This window comes from Corvus hawaiiensis, chromosome 25 (genome assembly GCF_020740725.1).
Source record: "Corvus hawaiiensis isolate bCorHaw1 chromosome 25, bCorHaw1.pri.cur, whole genome shotgun sequence".
Taxonomy (NCBI): Eukaryota; Metazoa; Chordata; class Aves; order Passeriformes; family Corvidae; genus Corvus; species Corvus hawaiiensis.
The window spans coordinates 5,406,524-5,423,389 of NC_063237.1; the positions used below are offsets into that span (position 1 = coordinate 5,406,524).

The window sequence follows — 16,866 nt, forward strand, 5'->3', positions numbered from 1 at the left end:
TAGATCTTTGAGGCCTGGAATTGAATCTTTCCCCTCAACAATCTGCAGCTTGCCTGGACTAATTCTGGATTTAAGAGTCCCAGGCCTGACGAGCATCCAGGGGCTACTCCCAGGTAAAATTTTCTCTTCCAGGGCAGTTCTGAAAACTCATTTTTCTCCTTCCTTTAGCAGCTGAACAGCCAACTGTACTGAGATCACACCTCATTCCAGCTTCAGCCAACAGCAAAACAAAACCTACTCAAGCATCTCTTATCTCTTGCTGGATTTGTGTTTGGCCTTTCTTCTACTCACAATGAAGGTGACCTGCAGTGGCACTTCTCTGTCTCAGTTCTAGGAACTGAATGGTATCAGGAAATGCTTTAGAGAAGCTTTATCTCAAAGCTCCTCTTCCTCCTCCAAGCCTTCCCACATGAATCCCACCATTCCTCTGCTCCATCCCAAGCAGCTCATGACTAACCCACCTATTCCTCAAATACCACCCACAGCAGGGAACTCCAGGGGGCTGCATTTAAATCTCTGTTCTGCAGAGAAATGCATAAATATCCCCTCATTCAGCTGAAGGGGAACATCCACAGGGATGGAAAGGGTATTTTATGTCCATGCTCTGTGTGACCACGTGCAGCTGTGGGAGGAATGGTACTGACAAAAAATTAGGGCTTCAAATGAAAGAATCTGAAAGACATAAATATGTCAGGCAGCTTATGGAGAGCATTACAGGGGAAATATTTGGACAAGAATCAACTTGCATAGGAAATTCATCAGTCACATCCGAAAGCAGAGATGCACGAATGCTTTGACAACACCAGCTAATTATGCAGACTAACAAATGAGGTCGTGAGTGTAGTGTACCCACACAGACACAGCACGCAGCTCTGAGAGGCAAAAACATCATCTATTAAACATGCACACGAGCAGGTTTTTTATCTGCACCTGGAATTTCACATTCTTGGCCCAGAAATCTAACCCATTTTCAACACCTTCCATTCATTTAGCCCTTCTCACCATTAGCTTCACTGGCAATTTGCTACACCACTAAAAAGATTTTAATTCAGATGTGTTCTCCTGAGTGTGCAGAAGTACAGCTGAAATCTAACTGAAATCCGAAAGGCTTTTCAGAGCCAGATCTTTCCTTTTGTACAAATCAGACTGAACAAGACCTTAAGCCTGAGAGCTTCTGGATGCTGCCTAAGAGTAAACCTGAAGTCAAATGAGGTTGATGTAACTTGTGACAAATACAGCACCAGCCTTGGCTTTTCTGTCAGTGGAGGGAGCACACATCCAACCCACTCTAAAGACCTGAAGCTGTGAAATTTCCCCCCACAAAACATCCCACTGCATTTCAAAATATAATCAAAATATAATTTCAGAATGATAATTAGCTTTTTTTTTCAGGCCAGTCTTCTCCTTTGAACAGAGCAGGTTAGGAGGTCAAATACAAGTTGCCATCCATATCTACATATTCTGTACATGAAGATCAGCATTCTTACAGGTTACACTTATTTAGGATCCTGTTTCCATGCCCAAACTGCCTTCCCTACATTAGCACTTGTGCTTGGCCCTCAGTGTCTGTAACAGAGCCAATGGCACTTCTCAAAAGGCTTTTTTTCTTTGCCCCAGTCTCGCTGTAGGTGATCAAAGCTCATCACAGGCACAGCAAGGCACAACTATAAACCCTGGCTTTTGTTGAGCTAGCCAACACAGAGTGATTTCTTGGCAGGAATATAATTTAATATGCCTTTAAAGAAGTCATTTGCTCTGCCTGCTTTTAGCACTTACTGCAGGAGGTTCAGACACTGCATGGATAAACAATGCAGGGGAAGGAGAAGGAAAAGTGGGAATGCATAAGCCTGAGGGGCAATTGGATGAGGGATGCCCAAAAGCCCTGCCTGCTCTGCTCCCAGAGGGGAAGAAGGTGGCCAGGTGACAGTCCCCAAGGCCTGGGGGCAACTTGGGTGATGCTCTTACTCTGCACTACTTTTAAGGTGCTGAACCCAGTGCCATAAAATGCACATTTCAGACTGCAACGTGTCAAGCTTAGCCTTGATTTCAGGGCTGAACAGGAAGTATGAATGAAATACAAGAACGTTAGATTTTTATTTTGTGCCCATTTCTGTGTGCCTGCACTCACTCACCACATCATTCCTTGACAACTCTCCAGGATTTCTGAAGACTCTGGATTGACCAGCACACCTAGCCAGGCCAGTAAATCAAATATCCCATCACACCAGCAGGCCAAAAGGTCTGGTGCCCTGCCCCCGGCAAAAGCCATTTCCTGGCATTTTAAAAGGAGGAGGAGGAGGGGAGAGTCTTAATGACCCCAGAGAGCCGTGCCCCTCCTAAAGGTGTGGGACTGGAAGAAGGCCTTTCCAACTCCCACGCCACAAGTTTTTCTTGTTTAACATCAGTTAATACTTTATCTTTCTGTAACTACATGTACTTATTGCAGAAGGGTTTCTTTACAGGCTTTTACAGTTTTTCCTCAGTTCTAAGGAAAATATTTTGTCCTGAGAGCAGCAACACATTCCTGCTCATTCCAAAAGGAATAACCGGACCTGCCACAAAGCTTCACTATCCAGTACCCACACACCAGCCTGTATCACAGGCCCAGGCACACCTTGCAAGGAGCAAATCCTAGATTTCTCCCTTGTCCTGCTGCTGTCACCCCCTGCAGCTCCCCACCAGCCCCTACCCATTCCCAGCACCACCAGTGCCAACCCCAGCACCTGCAGGATTATCGTCATCTATACCTGTATATGATATACAGATATCACAGAATATCCTGGCTTGGAAGGGACCCACAAGGATCATCCAGTCCAACTCCTGGCCTTGCACAGGACACCCCAACAATCCCACCCAGTGTCTGAGAGTGCTGTCCAAATGTTGGGCTCTGGCAGCTTTAGGGCTGTGACCACTGCCCTGGGGGAGCATCCCAGATCCTCTTAAGCAAGTCTGCATCCTCCATCCCAAACTGTCCCCTCTTCCTCCAGCTTGTTCCTTGCAGAGCTGCTGATCTCTCTTCACACTTTCCCATCTTGGCATCCCATTCCCATCCAGCCTCTGGCCTCTCCTCTATCGCTCACCTTTCCACCAGCTTCCACATGGAATCACAGAATGCTTGGGGTTGGAAGGACCTTAATGCTCATCTTGTTCTGGCCCCTGGCAGGGACACCTTCCCTATCCCAGGTTGCTCCAAGCCCTGTCCAACCTAGCCTTGGACCCTTTCAGGGATGGGGCAGCCACAGCTTCTCTGGGCAACCTGTGCCAGGGCCTCACCACCCTCCCAGGGAAAAGTTTCTTCCCAATACCCCATCTAAGCCTGCCTTCCATCAGTGTGAAGCCATTCCCCCTTGTCCTGTCACTCCATGCTCGCTACATCCTTCCCCCAAAGCGCTGCACCCCATTTTGTGCCCACACACCTCTCAGCCCCCCAAATATTCCTCTTTGAGCCACAGACAGCTCTCTCCCAGCCAACCCCACGGCTCCAGGCTCATCCCAGACCCCCTCTGACCCCAGAGTCCCATAGCCACCCCAGCCCCCCACGGCCGCTCCCATCCCACCGCCCTCCCCACCTTATCCATGAGCTTCCAGCACTTCTCCACCATCTTCTTGTCCACGGCGCCGGGCTGGTGCGGCCCGAGGTGGTGGTGGTGCGGCTGGAACGCGTCCTTCATCAGCCCGATGAGCCCGCCGGGGCCCTTCTTCAGCGGCGCCGACATGGGGGCGCCCACACCCGGCCCGTGGGGCCCGTCCGGCACCGAGGCCGCGGCCCTGGAAGGGACCGGGCTGAGGGCGCTCCGGGCCGGGCCGGGCCGGGCAGGGCGGCGGCGGCGGCGGCCGTGGGCGGTGGCGGCGGCGGCGGCGGCGCCCGGTTCCAGCGAGGCCCCGCCCTCCTCGCCGGCGCTGATTGGCCGCCCGCCCCCCCGCGCGCCCGGTCACGCCCCCTCCGCCGGGGAGGAGCCGGCGCTGATTGGCGGGGCAGCGAGGGGCATGCGCAGTGCGGCGGCGTGAGGGCGGCGCGGCGGCCATGGCCGGGGCGGGCGGGGCGGGGCGGGGCGCGGTCGCCATGGGAACGCGGGGGCCGCGCTCGCCCCGCCGCCCCCGGGAGGGACCCGCGGCCTTTCGCCGCCCTTCCCGCGCCGAGCTTGCGAAACAGGATCGCTTCCCCTTTCCTGACGGCGCCTTCCCTTTTCTAAGAACGGCCCGGACGCGAGGAAGCGGCGGCGCACCTCCCGCTCTCCCGGGGAGGGATGTGCCCGAGGCAGGAGCAGCATCGGCGTCCCCATGGCAGGGAGGGAATGGGAACAGGAGAGCGTGGCAGTACATCTGGCAGGTACCTGAGACGTCTCCCCGCAAGGGCAGGGGAAGGCAGAGCCCACCGGGTGTTCCCGACATCCAGGCTCCAACGGGAGAAGGAGCAGGACCGGGGCAGCGAGAGCAACAGGAAGAGAAAAGGGGACCCGGGAGGGAAAAGGGACCAGGGGCAAAAAAGAGAACCAGGGGGTCAAAAGGAGACAAGGGAGAGAAAAGGGAACTAGGGAGTGAAAAGGGGACCAGGGAATCTAAAGGGAACCAAGGATTGAGTTTGTCAGAGCTGACACCACCAAAAATTTCAAAAAATTACAGCATGGGCTCATACTCTGTTTCTTTGCTGCCTTCAGATCCTCTTTTCATCTCCTCTCCAAGGTAGAAGGACACATCCTTTTGCAAAGAACAGCTGTGGCTGGTACCACACGGCAGCAGCCTCACCACAGGGGCTGCGACAGGAAACCGGGCAAAGGAAAACTGCAGGTGCTGCAGTTTGGCTACATCACTTTGGGGAACACGAGCACCCCAAACTCGGGCCTGGAGGCTGGACAGCACAGCCTCAACCAGCCTCCTCGAGGGAGCTTTGCTTCCCCTGTGGCAGCCACTTGCTGAGGAGCCAGATCGACAGGCCAGCAGGAAGCAGCACTAAACACAACAAGGGAGCGCAGCATGGATTGGTTATAAAACTCCCTGTCTTCATTTTATTGCCTTTGGTAAAGCTTGGTAAATATTTCTGGGACAGGCAACTCCTTGTCTGGCTTTAATTACCTGGGTAAATTTTCCTAAGGATTATATTGACCTCAAATATGTCAACGTTTATTGAGGCCGTGTTCCTGAGGCTTTTCCCATTAGGTGCTAATGGATTCTGGCTAATAGTCAAGCCGGACTGACCACCAGCGGGTGCCCTGGCCAGCTCCACGCTACCACAAGTACCTGGGGAGAGAACTGGGGAGGGCAACACTGGCTTTGTGAGAGCCAAGTACAAAAATCACCATGGCTCTGATCCAAAGAGATCAGGGAACACGCTTGAGCAATTGCATTCCCGACTATCTGCTTCCCTGGGCATGATTCACTCCACGTCGGGGCTGTAGCTACGTGTGAGACTTCAAGCAAAGGTTGGTTTTGCTTGGGATTGTTCTGACTATCTCACTTGGGACTCCTGGGAGGGTTTCACTTGGTACTGTTGGGACAGATGCAGGGATCCCACACCTTGGTGCTGCTGGGGGCTCCCAGCCAAGCTTATCCCACCTCTCCCTTGACTGTTCAGCCCCAAACCACCCTGCAGCTGGTCAGCCCTGCTCCCTCCCGAGCTGTCAGCTCCCAAAGGCTCTGGCCAGGAACTCCTTGCACCCCAGATGTCTGCACTGAGCTCAGAGGAGACCACAGAGGCAGCGACTTCCCTGCCTGACGGGGTGATGCTCCATTATCGCGTTTCCGTTCGTGCTCGAGAAGGGGCCGAGGTAAAACCTCAGCCAGAGGTTTGTGGTTCTTGGCCACATGCAGAACTCCACGCTTATTTTCACTCCCCCACGCTCGGCAGAGAGGTGAAACTTCCCCTGGTGGGATCCCCCCTGTCCCTTTGCCCCCAGCATTGTCACAGCCCTGGCAGGGCATGAACAGATGCTCCTGATGTGTCACCTGCAAGGGGAACCCTCAGGAATGACCCTTGCCGTGGAGCACAAGGGATGCCTACAGGAGATCGCCCTCAAATCCCAGGAGATCCAGTGCCCAGGGGCTCCCAGGATGGCTCTCAGCTCCTCCCTCCTCAGCAGCACACCTGGAGAGCTTCCCACATCCACTGCCCAGCTCCAGGCTTGGGAAGAGAGGATGGATCTGGCCCTGGGATGCGCTGCCAAGTCACAGTGCTGTCCATAACATCACCCACACAAACAGCAGTGTGGATTTGTCCTTTAATCACACCCCAAAAGGGTGGTGCAGGGACTGTGGTGGTGGGTGGTGGACACTCACTGCCCACGGGTTCAGGGAGAGCATGAGAGGACAAGCACAGGAGAGATGTCCATGCGTGTGCAGATCTGAGCCAGCCCTCAAGTCCCCTGGGTCACAGTGCGGAGGGCAGTGCCTCAGCTCTCCTGGGAACTCCCAGAGCCTGGAGCTGGGTGAGGACTTCAGTGCAATGTCCTGAGAAATCCCTGGAGGTAGCTGGGCAGGCAGAGACACAGGTCTGCGGTCAGGTTACAAGGAGCTGCCACTGTGGTTGATAAAAGCTCAGAGCCATCCTCGGTGAGCAGGGACGAGTCCCTGGGAGTGTCATGCTGAGCCAGGCATGGAGACACAGGAGCTGCGTGTGCAGGGTCCATGCTGAGCAGTGCTGCGGCCCGAGGGGCTGGATGTGGCCTGGGTGGAGGTGCCGTGTGGGAGAGCCTGTCCAGAGGCTCCTGGGCTGTTAGAACGCCTGACACAGCTTCGTCTGTTCCTCCTGGCGCTGGCTCTGTGGGGACACAGGTTGGAGGGGTCTTTCTGCCTGGCCCCCGTGGCCAGGGGACCACACAGCCTCCTCCTGCTGCCACCACAGGTGGCAGGGAAATATTAGGATGGGCAGAATAGGAGGGTGGCAGGACTCAGAGCACTGCCAGGCTGTGAGCACTGCCCTGAGGAGTTACCTGTATGATCTCTATACTGTTGGCAGCAGCCATCAGCCAGGACACAGGTCCCTTTGGTCCCACCTCAACATCACAGAGTGCAGGGGAGCCACTGCAAGAGGGCAGGGAGGGCGTGCAGGAGCCCGAGGCAGGGTCACTGTCCTCAAAGAACTGCAGAGGGGACAGCCCGATCTGGAAGAGCAGAAGAGGGATGGATGCACAGCCCCTGTGGAGGACCCCCATCCCACCCCAGGGCTCCCCAGCCAGGGCAGGACCATGCCCCCAAAACCTACCGAGTGGTAGAACTCGTCACTAGCAGGGTCGATGACCAGCAGCGTCACCTGGTCCTCATGGGCGCGGATCCTGTGCACGGTCTGCTCGTGGTCCAGCCCCTCGATGCTCTCCCCGTTCACCGCCAGCACACGGTCCCCTTCCTTCATCCCTGCCTGCTCGGCCGGCAGCCCCACATCCACATCCCACAGGAACTGGCCTGCCACAGCGGGGCAGAGGGAGGGGGGAGATGCTCGCAGGGAGGAACTGGCTCTGCTGGCCCCCGTGTGCAGGTGGGGACAGGGTCCCAACTGGGCTCCTCCCAACCCTCACAAGTGCCTTGCTCAAGTACAAACTGCCCCCCTCGGCCCCCTCACCTACGCCCCCCGAGCTGCAGGCATCCTCCTTGAGCAGGAACCCGTAGCCAGCAGGGCCCTTCACCAGGTGCAGCTCCCGCACCTTGAAGGGGAGCCAGGAGGTGTCTGCCAAGGCAGCCGTGACCCGCAGGCCCCGCAGGCGGTAAAACTCCTCCACGGCACTGGATGCCACCAGCAGTGTGACCTTGTTGCCGCTCTGCTTAAGCTGGATGGGAAGCACGGGGTGCTCAGTGACATTCTCAGCCCCATCCCTCACCCTCCACGCCATGAGCAGGCACCTTTTTGGTGAGCTGTGTGTGGGAGTAGCTCTTCACGCTGTCCCCGTTGAGCTCCAGCAGCCAGGAGCCTGGTGGCACCCCTGCTCTGTCCGCTGGCCCGTCCTGCAGCACCGACAGCTGGAAGGTGCCCTTGGTGCCTGCAGGAGGAGCAGAAGGGGCACTTTGGGGTGAGTGGGGTGCTTCAGCAGGGAGGCTCGTGGTGCCAGCATCCTGCTTTACCTTCCGGACACGACACACTGAAGCCAAAGCCGCTTTTGTCCCTGATGACGTGGCACAGGCGTGGGCGGATGTCGTCCGGCAGCATCTGGGACAGGTCCCTGCCCAGGGATTTGGCGGCTTCGTAGGAGTCACCGTCCAGCACCGCCAGCAGGACCTGGTTCCCACTGGCCTTGATCTTCTGCACCACCTGGAAGGCCCCAGGCTGTGAACCCTGGGCAGGTGCTCCCCTCCGATGGGGTGTCCCTGGGGTCAGCAGGGGTCATGAACCCTCTGTGCCCCTGGCTGGGGGGATCCAGGCGTTCCCATGGGATGCTCCCAGCTTACCCTGACGTGGTCCATGTGGTCCACGAAGTGGCCATTGACCTGGAGCAGCCGGTCCCCGTCCTGCAGCCCCCTGCGCTGGGCCACCCCCCCCAGCTCGATCTGCCGGATGACGTGGCCCTGGCAGCCCAGCTCCTCGTGGAGGCAGAAGCCGAAGGTCTCCGTGTTGTCCTTGGTCAGGAGGTAGAAGCGGGGCTCCCCCACGCCCTCGCCGTCTGTGTGGGAGCACAGCCCGTGAGCAGGGCCCTGCAGGGATCCTCACACGAGTTCTCTGCCCCATCCTGGGCTGGAGATCTGCTCATCCCTCCTGTGTTCACCTCCCACAGGCCCCCAGTGTGAAAGAGCTCAGGACCCCAGCAGTGCCCAGGTGCCACAACCCCATGCAGACAGAAGGATGCCCTGGGAGATGAGGGTGTGTATTTACCCGTGTCCTCAGTCAGTGTCAAGGCAGGGTTGTCGATCCCAACTTTGGGGTTAAATTCAAATTTTCTGAAATGATAAAGGGCAGGAGAGGCCACATTTAGTGCAGGACAGCCTTGTCCCTGCCTCCCCCAGCCTTGGGGAGCCTGTTCCTCCCAGAAAGGGCTAGCTGGGGCCTGTGCCTCCTTTTCCTTGGGGAAAGCCAGAGGGCATCTCCCTCTTGGACCATTCCCCACATCTCTCCTGCACCCCAGGAAGGCCTTGGCCAAGGGGAGATCAGCACTTACATGATGGACATCTTGTCTCCCTCGAGCCCTGCAGAGGGAGAGGAGAGGTCAGCACAGGAGGTGGTGGGCTGGGAGCAGACCCCACACCCTCGAGCACTCAAGGCTTGTCCACTCGCAGGCTGAGCCTGCCATGCCAGGTGAGGAGGTCTGCCAAGCCCACACAGCCCCCGAGCCCCTCTGTCTCTCAGCACAGGTTGTTCCTTGGCCCTGTCACCAACGTCCTCCTGCATTCCCAACAGCAGGACCTGCTGCTCAGGTCCCATGGGCACTCACTGCCCAGCCCAGTGAGGGAAAAGCAGGGCCAGGCAGATGGAGCTCAGTCCTGGGGGTTTACAAGGCTCTTCAGTGAGGGGTGAGAAGGTTCACCAGGACCCCAGAGAGCTGCTGGAGCGAGGAGATGGAGACAGAGACCTTCCCTGGCACACACCTCCCCACAAAACCCCTCCCCACCTCTTGGGGCACAAGGCACCCCAAACCCAGGGAGAGGGGATTCCTCCCCGGCATCCCCACAATGAGACATTTTCCTGCATGCCTCCAGCTCCCTTCCACGGGCTGCCTGGGCTCTGGCATTGCCTTGCTCCATGCAGCAGCAGGGCCTGTGTGTATGGGGAAGGGTCTCCAGAGGATTCCCCGGCACGTACCTTTTGTTTGCTTCATGGCTGCAGGGATTGCAGGAGGGAGCAAGGTACAGGGTGAAGTGGCAGGGAAGTGTCCCCGCCTCTTCCAAGACGCCCCAGGTTTAATGGTTAAACAGTCCAGAGGTCTCCCCTGCCCTCCCAGCCCCAGGGCACTGCCAGTCAGAGCTGGGAGCAGGGACCAGCACCCCGGGACACCCAGCGTGTGGACAGCTCCTGGTGGCTTCCAGGGGGACACACGAGGGGAAGAGTGACTGGTTCAGCACTGGAGCAGAGGGGGGCTGCTCCACGCACACCCTGTGAGATGGGGAAGGGGCAGAACCCTCCGCTCCAGCTGCTGGAGGGGCAGCTCCACATTCCACCCCAGGAAGGGCCCGAAGAGCAGATCACGTCTTGGCACTAGTGCGCTTCAGTGGAAACAAAGTGGTGCACTTTAATGCTCCCAAAAGATTCACAGACAAGCCCCAATCCTGCTGCCTGCCACTGCTCTGGCTGGGGTGCAGGGGCTGGGTTTCCACAAGCCCAGAAGAACAAGTCCCATTTGCTCCTGGCCTGGATTCTGTCCCATTCCCACACTTCAGCCTCGCCTGCAGAGGAGGCTGAGCCCCACACACCCAGCACCTTTGACAGCACCATCCACTCAGCATCTCTAGGTGGGTAAGGGCGCAGGGAATGTGCTGCTAGGCACCCTCCACTGCCCCATCCCTGGCTGGTGGATGGGCAGCAGGTTAGAGGGTCCCATCCTGCAGTTTCCCCAGCATTTTCTTGACCTCGCTCTCGACTCGCAGGAATTTGGCTTTTCTCCAGGGATTGGCAGTCTGGCTGCGGCTGCTCTCCAGGTCCTGCAGGAGGAGGGCGAGGTGCTGCCGGACCCGCTCGCGGTCCCAGAACGGCAGGTTCCTCTGCACCACGTTCAGGATGTGGGACCAGTAATCGGAGACATCAGTGCCTGCCGTGAGGAAAACCAGAGCCCTGACGCCATCCCGGTCCATGCGCAGGCTGTCAAGCGCCCTCTTGCCATCCTCACTGATGTCGTTGAAGTAGAGGCTGGGAAAGCAGCAGGAGACACCAGTGAGGGCTGAGGGGAGGAACAGAGGCAGACAGGACAGGGAGGCTGTGTGGGCAAAAGGGCAGGGACGTGGCAGAGTGGACTCACTGCACTTTGTCCAGCGTCTCGTGCCTCTTGGCCACCTCCACCACACGCAGGGCTGCCGCGTCCGTCAGGGAGTTGTAGCCCAGGTTGAGCTCCTGCAGGTGCTGGTTCTCAGCCAGGTGCTGGGCGATGGCCTCGGCGCCGGGGTCCCCCAGCGCCGTGTGCAGCAGCGACAGCTGGGTCAGCGAGCGGTTGCCGGCCAGCGCCTCGGCCAGGTAGCGAGCGCCCTGCTCGCCCACGGGGTTATTGGTCAGCCTGTGGACACGGGAGCTCAGGGAGTGCCGGGGCACGTGGTGGGCAGCAGTGGCAGTGTCATGCAGGGCGGGGGCCATACTCACCGCAGGCTGCTCACCACACACTTGTCGTGCAGGAGCAGGTCACGAATCTCCTTGCAGGCGTCGGAGCCCAGGCTGTTGAGCTGCAGACTGGTGCAGAGCAAGACATGGGGGTGACGGGAGCAAAATGGCTGTTACCTGTGAGCCTGGCAGCCCTGCCCGCTCCATTTTGCCCATCACCATCCTCCCTGGGCTCCCCAAACTAGGCCACTCCAAGCTTCCTCTGCCAAAGGGAGCACAGTGACACCGCACCGGAGCATGAGCCAGCAGAGCCAGTGCCAGCAGGAGCAGGGCAAGAGGAAGGGGATGGTGAAGTCTTCAGGGGGTGGGTGAAGGTCAGAGGAGGGATCAGGGCTCCATCAAGCCCTCCTGAGCATCTGGAGGAAGGAAGTGCGGCACAGCCCAGCTGCACAGCCCGATCCATCTGTGCTGAGCACGTCTCGCCACCACCTGGGCGACAGGAAGACCTGCAGCTCCACAGATATTCTGGAACGCTTGTGGGAACATCTGCACAGCCCAGACTCCCACCTTTGGGACACCAAACTCCTCACAGCGCTAACGACACGGGGATGCCAGGGAACTTCCCGTAGGGACGCGGGTCTGCCAGGACAGCTGGCAGCCTGCCCAGCCTGTACCAGCTGCAGGGAACTTCCCAAAATTCCTGCGGGAGGGTGAGCTGGGACTGCAAATCCCAGCACGCAGTGCCCTAGAAAGGCTGCTCAAGGAGTGTTGCATGTTGGGAGCTGTAGTTCCTAGGTCTGCACTGAGGATAAACACGCCTATCCTCAGCTTTTCCATACCTGGGCTCCTAAAGCATCCCCGTGATGGGCAGAGGCGAGGAAGAACCCAATTTTTGAGCAGTGCCCAAGGGCAGGAAGAGGTGGTACTCACTGGAGAGCTTTACATCGCAGCAGGACAGGGAAGAGGGTCCTCAAGCTGCCGCTGTCCAGGTTGCAGGAGGTCAGCTTCAGCTCCTCCACCTCATGGCACGTGGTGCTCATGACAGAAGCCAGCACAGAGCACTTGAGAGGGGTCATCTTGACGGAGGAGAGGTTGACAGCACGGAGGGAGCGGATGGCCTCAGCCGTGAATCGCTCGTTCTGGAACTCGTGCAGGAAGAACAGGTAGTCCATGAGCTCAGAGGGGGGCAGGCCCTTGCGGCCCTTCCTGATGACCGTCTTCTTCATGGCCTTAGCGATCTCGAAGGCTGCCAGGTTCTTGATGGAGCAGCCCAGCTGCTCCAGGATGGCGCGGTTGCGGCGGGACAGGATCCCACCCATGAAGATGGGAAAGAGCTCGAAGACCTCATCGTCGGGGGCCTCATCGGGGTGGCGCACGGGGCCCTCCACACCCAGGATGCTGGAGTTGATCTGGTCCAAGACGTCATCATTGTAGTAGTCCTCCTCTTTGAACAGCTCCTCTGCCATGGTGTGAGCGATGGCATCCTTGTCCTTGCCGCTCACCCGGGAGAAGTAGCGAGGGAAGATCTTGAGCAGGTTGAAGAGCACGGGGAGGAAGCGCAGGGGCAGCACCTTGGAGATGATGTTCACAACCACAGCCACATCTTCGCTCACCTTCCCGATGACCTCTGACAGCTCCTGCCCCACTCTCTGGGCCAGGGTCTTCTTCTCACCCAGCACCACGTACAGGGCTGCCAGGTACTCCTGCATGGCGGGGATGGTGAAGACAAAGGTGTGCTCCTTGCCTGGCTGCACACACGGGCTGAGGAAGAAGCGGAAGACATCGCTGCGGAAAACCTCCAGGAGGTTGAGCTCGCTTTCAGTCTTCATCTCCACCTCAAAGCACTGCTGCAGGTCTTCCTCTGAGAAGCAGGTCTTGCGGGACATCACCCCCTCGTAGGCCAGCTTGCCCACTGTCTTGGCCACATACTTCATCATGGAGATGTGGGTGGGGTCGGTGCTGTCCAGCACCTCCCCGCTAAAGTTGAGCCTCAGGAAGCTGGTGTAGATGCCAGTCAGGGTCTGGCTGGGAGGGACCGTCCTGGTGAAGTAGAGGAAGTGCAGGGTGGTGCACACCAGCCAGCAGTAGGAGGGCAGGAAGCAGGCAGCCGTTATTTGGTTGTGGCGCTCCAAGTTCCTCGACAACATCTCCACCAGGTTCTCCTGCTCTGCAGAGCTGCAATCCTGGCCTTTCTCTCCGGTGCAGCCAGGCTGGCTGAGACGCATCTGGAAGTAGAGCTTCTGCAGGTTGGTGTCGGAGAAGCCGCAGATCTCGGCGTAGCGTCCCACGTACTTGCCGGGGATGCGGCGCACGGCCGATGGGCGTGTGGTGACGATGATGCTGGCCTGGGGACACAGGGGTGGATGGGTTTGGGGCTGCTCACCAGGGCACAGCCCACGGAGAGGTGCACAAGGAGCACCCCATCCACAGGCTGCGGTTCACAAAGCTGGTGCAAAAAGGGTGCTGGAGGGGACAGAAGAACTTTCCCCGTTCCCTGCTAGACATAGACAGAGTCTGGGAGTTCACAGCCTTCATCACCTTACCAGGCCTCCCCAAAGACCCCACCAGTGACATGAAGCCACTCTGGCAAGTCCCTCCACGAATGGAGGCTGCCTGCTTGCTCCCAGTCAAGCTGGACTGCAAATAACTATCACAACAGCCCTCCCTGTGATGCCTCAGGGCTCATCCCAGCACAAAGGAGGGCAACACTGACCTCGGGCAGGAGGTATTTCCGCAGCAGGTTGACCACGATGGCAGAGGGAGGCACGGGCTCGTTGGGGTCACAGCACAGCTCCGTGCCAGCCAGGCGGAAGTCCAGGTTGAGGCACTCCAGGCCGTTGAGGATGAAGAGCACCTTGAGGTTGGAAGCTTCCAGCACCGGCACCACATCCCGGAGGTGCTGGTACTTCTTGGTGATGAGGCGCCGCAGGGAGATGTGGGCATGGCTGTGGGACAGGTCCTCGCAGGAGAAGGGGATGACCAGCTCGAAGCGGGGCAGGCGGCCGTGGCACCAATCCACCACCATCTTCTTAATGAGGGTGCTCTTGCCCGTGCCCACGGTGCCGTAGAGCACCACGTTCTTCACCTGCCGCCCGCAAGCGTCCACGTCAAAGAGGTTGTGGAGGCTGATAACCCGTCTGGAGGGCTGCTGGAGCTGGTTCTGGATGGTTAAGTCAGGGGAGGGCTTCAGAATCTCCTCCAGGGAGCTCTCCCGGATCACTGGGTCCACGTGGACGGCATCCAGAGAGAAGGAAGGGCCAAACTGCCTCTCCTCATTAGGCTGGTGGCTGAACCATGCAGACAGGCTCTTCTGGTGCTTCTTGATGGCGCCTGGAAGGAGGAAGGTGTTGGACTTGACAAGAGCTTCTCCCTGGCAGGGGACTGGGGAAGTTGCCTGCCCCAAGCCACTGCAGAGAGGGGACAGCACCCATATGGGGAACCCTCACACTGCCCAGGACAGCAGCTGCCCCCACCCCGCTGTGTGAGACCCTCCCTCCCGCACAGAGCTGCAAACTCACCCGAAGAGGCCACGTTCCTCAGCTGGGACTGGGCATGGCCAGAGGAGCCGGGCTGAGCAGAGTTCTGCTGGGAGCCTCCCTGGTAGCGAACACAGCCCCTGCAAGAGGAGGGAGTGTCACGAGGAGCAGCTCCAAACCCTGCCTGGGGCAGGGTGGGCAGGTCACAAACCAGGCCGTGGGAAGTGCTGAGAGGAGCCAGCTCACCCCTTCCTTCCCCCACACCACAGGAGAGCGCAGGGCCAGGGCAGGGGCACGGCTGGGAGGTGAAGGCAGGTCAGCAAGCCATGGGCTGTGCATTCCCAGAAAACCCGTGGAGAGGCAGAGGAGGTGGGCTGGAGTCAGAGCAGGCAGGGAGGTGGGTCTGGGTGTGTTTCTAGGTGGAAGCAAAGCAGTGTCCTGGTGCCAAGGCAGCCAGCTCAGCCACCCAGGTGCTCTGGCAGAGCCCCAGCCGTGTGACACTGACTGTACCTGGGGAGGGAGATGCTGCTTGTGCGAAGGATCTTCCTGAGGAAGCACCTGCCTGCAGGACCTGTGGGGAGGAAGAATGCACATGGTCAGGGATGGCCCTGTCCAGCCCAGCCCAGCCCAGCTAACCTCACCCAGCCCACTGGCTTCACACCTTGCTGGGGTGTCCCACATCCCTGCCCAGCTGGGGAGGGATGTCCAACAGGGACAGGCTTCCCTGGGGACAGGACAGAGTGCCAGAGGCACAGAGCCCAGCTCACCTGGCACTGCAGCAGCACGCACAGACACACTGCGGGTCCCCCTGCTCCCTGCCAGGGACCGAGGCAGCTGTGCCCAGCTGCCCCAGGGCAGGCAGCTCTGGCACTGCATGGCCCGGGACATCCTCCACCTGAAAGACAGGGGAGGTGGGTGAGGGGCTCCGGGGTGCTCTGCAGAGCACAGGGGGCTGTAGGTTTGTGCTGCAGCAGAGCTCTGCCCAGCCTTACCTGCCCCAGTGCAGTCCGGTCTGGCAGAACCGGCTGTGCTGGCGCTGACTCAGGCTCCTGCCCCGGCTCACCAGGGTGATCCTTCAGGAGCTCGGGTGGTGCTCACAGCCCGCAACATCCTGGGAAACTGAGGCACGGGGCAAGAAAGATACAAGCAAACCCCATCAGAGAGGAAGGGACGAGCAGGGTGACAGCTTGCTCACACCCTCCACAAGCCACGCTGTTTACAGTCCCTTTTTATGTTATCCACATGGCGAAACTGAGGCACAGGGGCAGAGAAGCCGACCTTGAACACGGGTGTCCCGACCTCGCTGCCTTTGCAGGAACAAACCCCACTGTGTCCCATCCCCAGTGTCCAACCCCTTCCCAGCCGCTCTGCTGAGCCGAGGGCCCCGTGCTGCCCTCCTGCTGCAGAGCCCTTTCGGGACCCTCTCGGGCCCCCCGTGGCACTCGTGCCCTCGCTCCCTGTGCCCTCCCCGCCGCACGGCCGGGGCCGTGGCGGTGCCGGGGCACGGAGCCCGGGGCACGGAGCCCACCCAGGGCACGGAGCCCACCCAGGGCACGGAGCCCACCCAGGGCACGGAGCCCGGGGCACGGAGGCCGGCACGGAGCGGGGCGAGAGCGGCGGCGGCGCTGGAAGCAGCGGGGTTACCTCGTCCAGCAGGGTTCCAGCCGGGAAAGCCGAGCTCCCGGTGCTCACGGAGCACAGCCCAGAGCTGCCCATCCGCCTCCTGCCATGCCTGTCCCGGGCACGCCTCCGCTGCGGAGGCGGCTGTTCCGCAGATTGAATTTCCTGCAACGCCTTCCTGCCCTGTCCCGCCCCACGCCCGGCGCCTGCCAGCTCCCCGAGCAGGATGGGAGAGCGGCCGGGAGGAACATCCGCACTCCCTGCCCAAACTGGTGGGCTGGGGGCCTGGGGGTCTTACCAGATGTGCTGCAAGGCGGGGATGTCCTCCGGACGCATCTGGCGGCTCTGCATCCCCAGCTGCTGCCCGGCTGTGCAACTGCAGCCTGCAAGGACGAGTTCTGCTCTGCCGAGAATCCCTCCCCACCGGGAAAAGGAGCTGGGGGAGGCTCTGCCGGCAGGGCAGCCCAGCACGCCCGGTTGTGCCAGTTTGACACACGTGATGCACACACAAACACGCACACCTGTACCTGCCTCTCGCTGCTGGCAGATCTGCTCTGGCCGCCCAGCAAGGCACAGCTGTGTCAGTGGGGCCACATGCACTCTTCTCAG

The 16,866-nt window shown here is 59.4% G+C and overlaps 3 protein-coding genes and 1 long non-coding RNA gene across 5 annotated transcripts in view; 1 reads left to right on the forward strand and 3 right to left on the reverse strand.

Moving 5' to 3' along the window:
• The window catches only part of CBL (Cbl proto-oncogene), a 37,694-nt gene extending 33,866 nt beyond the window's left edge, over nucleotides 1-3,828 (reverse strand). Inside the window, exon 1 of the mRNA XM_048328718.1 lies at nucleotides 3,570-3,828. Within this exon, the coding sequence (XP_048184675.1) occupies nucleotides 3,570-3,716 (147 nt within the window). The 5' untranslated portion in view covers nucleotides 3,717-3,828. The remainder of the gene's footprint in view (nucleotides 1-3,569) is intronic.
• Nucleotides 3,829-4,069: 241 nt separating this feature from the next.
• Nucleotides 4,070-5,051, forward strand: LOC125338263. The gene is made up of 2 exons (XR_007208236.1): nucleotides 4,070-4,330; nucleotides 4,659-5,051. It is a non-coding gene; the product is annotated as an uncharacterized LOC125338263 (long non-coding RNA).
• A 1,150-nt stretch (nucleotides 5,052-6,201) lies between these two features.
• Nucleotides 6,202-10,022, reverse strand: PDZD3 (PDZ domain containing 3). Its single transcript, XM_048328945.1, has 10 exons — nucleotides 9,719-10,022; nucleotides 9,078-9,105; nucleotides 8,795-8,859; nucleotides 8,374-8,585; nucleotides 8,050-8,236; nucleotides 7,831-7,967; nucleotides 7,553-7,757; nucleotides 7,199-7,395; nucleotides 6,927-7,097; nucleotides 6,202-6,754 (listed from the first exon to the last, which is right to left on the reverse strand). The coding sequence occupies exons 1-10, from the start codon at nucleotides 9,732-9,734 to the stop codon at nucleotides 6,710-6,712; spliced, it is 1,263 nt and encodes a 420-aa protein (XP_048184902.1). The 5' UTR covers nucleotides 9,735-10,022; the 3' UTR covers nucleotides 6,202-6,709.
• A 98-nt stretch (nucleotides 10,023-10,120) lies between these two features.
• Nucleotides 10,121-16,666, reverse strand: NLRX1 (NLR family member X1). Of its 2 annotated transcripts, none has more exons than XM_048328944.1 (10): nucleotides 16,556-16,666; nucleotides 15,630-15,756; nucleotides 15,405-15,532; nucleotides 15,148-15,208; nucleotides 14,680-14,777; nucleotides 13,875-14,491; nucleotides 12,092-13,506; nucleotides 11,204-11,290; nucleotides 10,869-11,120; nucleotides 10,121-10,759 (listed from the first exon to the last, which is right to left on the reverse strand). In XM_048328944.1, exons 3-10 carry the CDS (start codon nucleotides 15,523-15,525, stop codon nucleotides 10,441-10,443), a joined length of 2,970 nt encoding a protein of 989 aa, XP_048184901.1. In that variant the 5' UTR covers nucleotides 15,526-15,532; nucleotides 15,630-15,756; nucleotides 16,556-16,666; the 3' UTR covers nucleotides 10,121-10,440. The 2 variants fall into 2 exon arrangements, with proteins under 2 accessions (XP_048184901.1, XP_048184900.1); XM_048328943.1 differs by lacking the exon at nucleotides 16,556-16,666 and adding an exon at nucleotides 16,282-16,404.
• Between the last annotated feature and the right edge of the window lie 200 nt (nucleotides 16,667-16,866).

Excerpts from the sequence above, each read along its gene's own strand:
- PDZD3 (XM_048328945.1), bottom strand. Across the intron at positions 8,237-8,373 it reads ACCACATGGACCACGTCAGG|GTGGTGCAGAAGATCAAGGC; the intron begins GTAAGCTGGGAG and ends GGGGCCTTCCAG. Across the intron at positions 7,396-7,552 it reads CTGCAGCTCGGGGGGCGTAG|GCCAGTTCCTGTGGGATGTG; the intron begins GTGAGGGGGCCG and ends CCGCTGTGGCAG.
- NLRX1 (XM_048328944.1), bottom strand. The coding sequence starts at position 15,525 with ATGTCCCGGGCCATGCAGTGCCAGAGCTGCCTGCCCTGGGGCAGCTGG. Across the intron at positions 15,209-15,404 it reads GCGTGCTGCTGCAGTGCCAG|GTCCTGCAGGCAGGTGCTTC; the intron begins GTGAGCTGGGCT and ends TCCTCCCCACAG. Across the intron at positions 14,778-15,147 it reads AGCAGCATCTCCCTCCCCAG|GGGCTGTGTTCGCTACCAGG; the intron begins GTACAGTCAGTG and ends CTCCTCTTGCAG.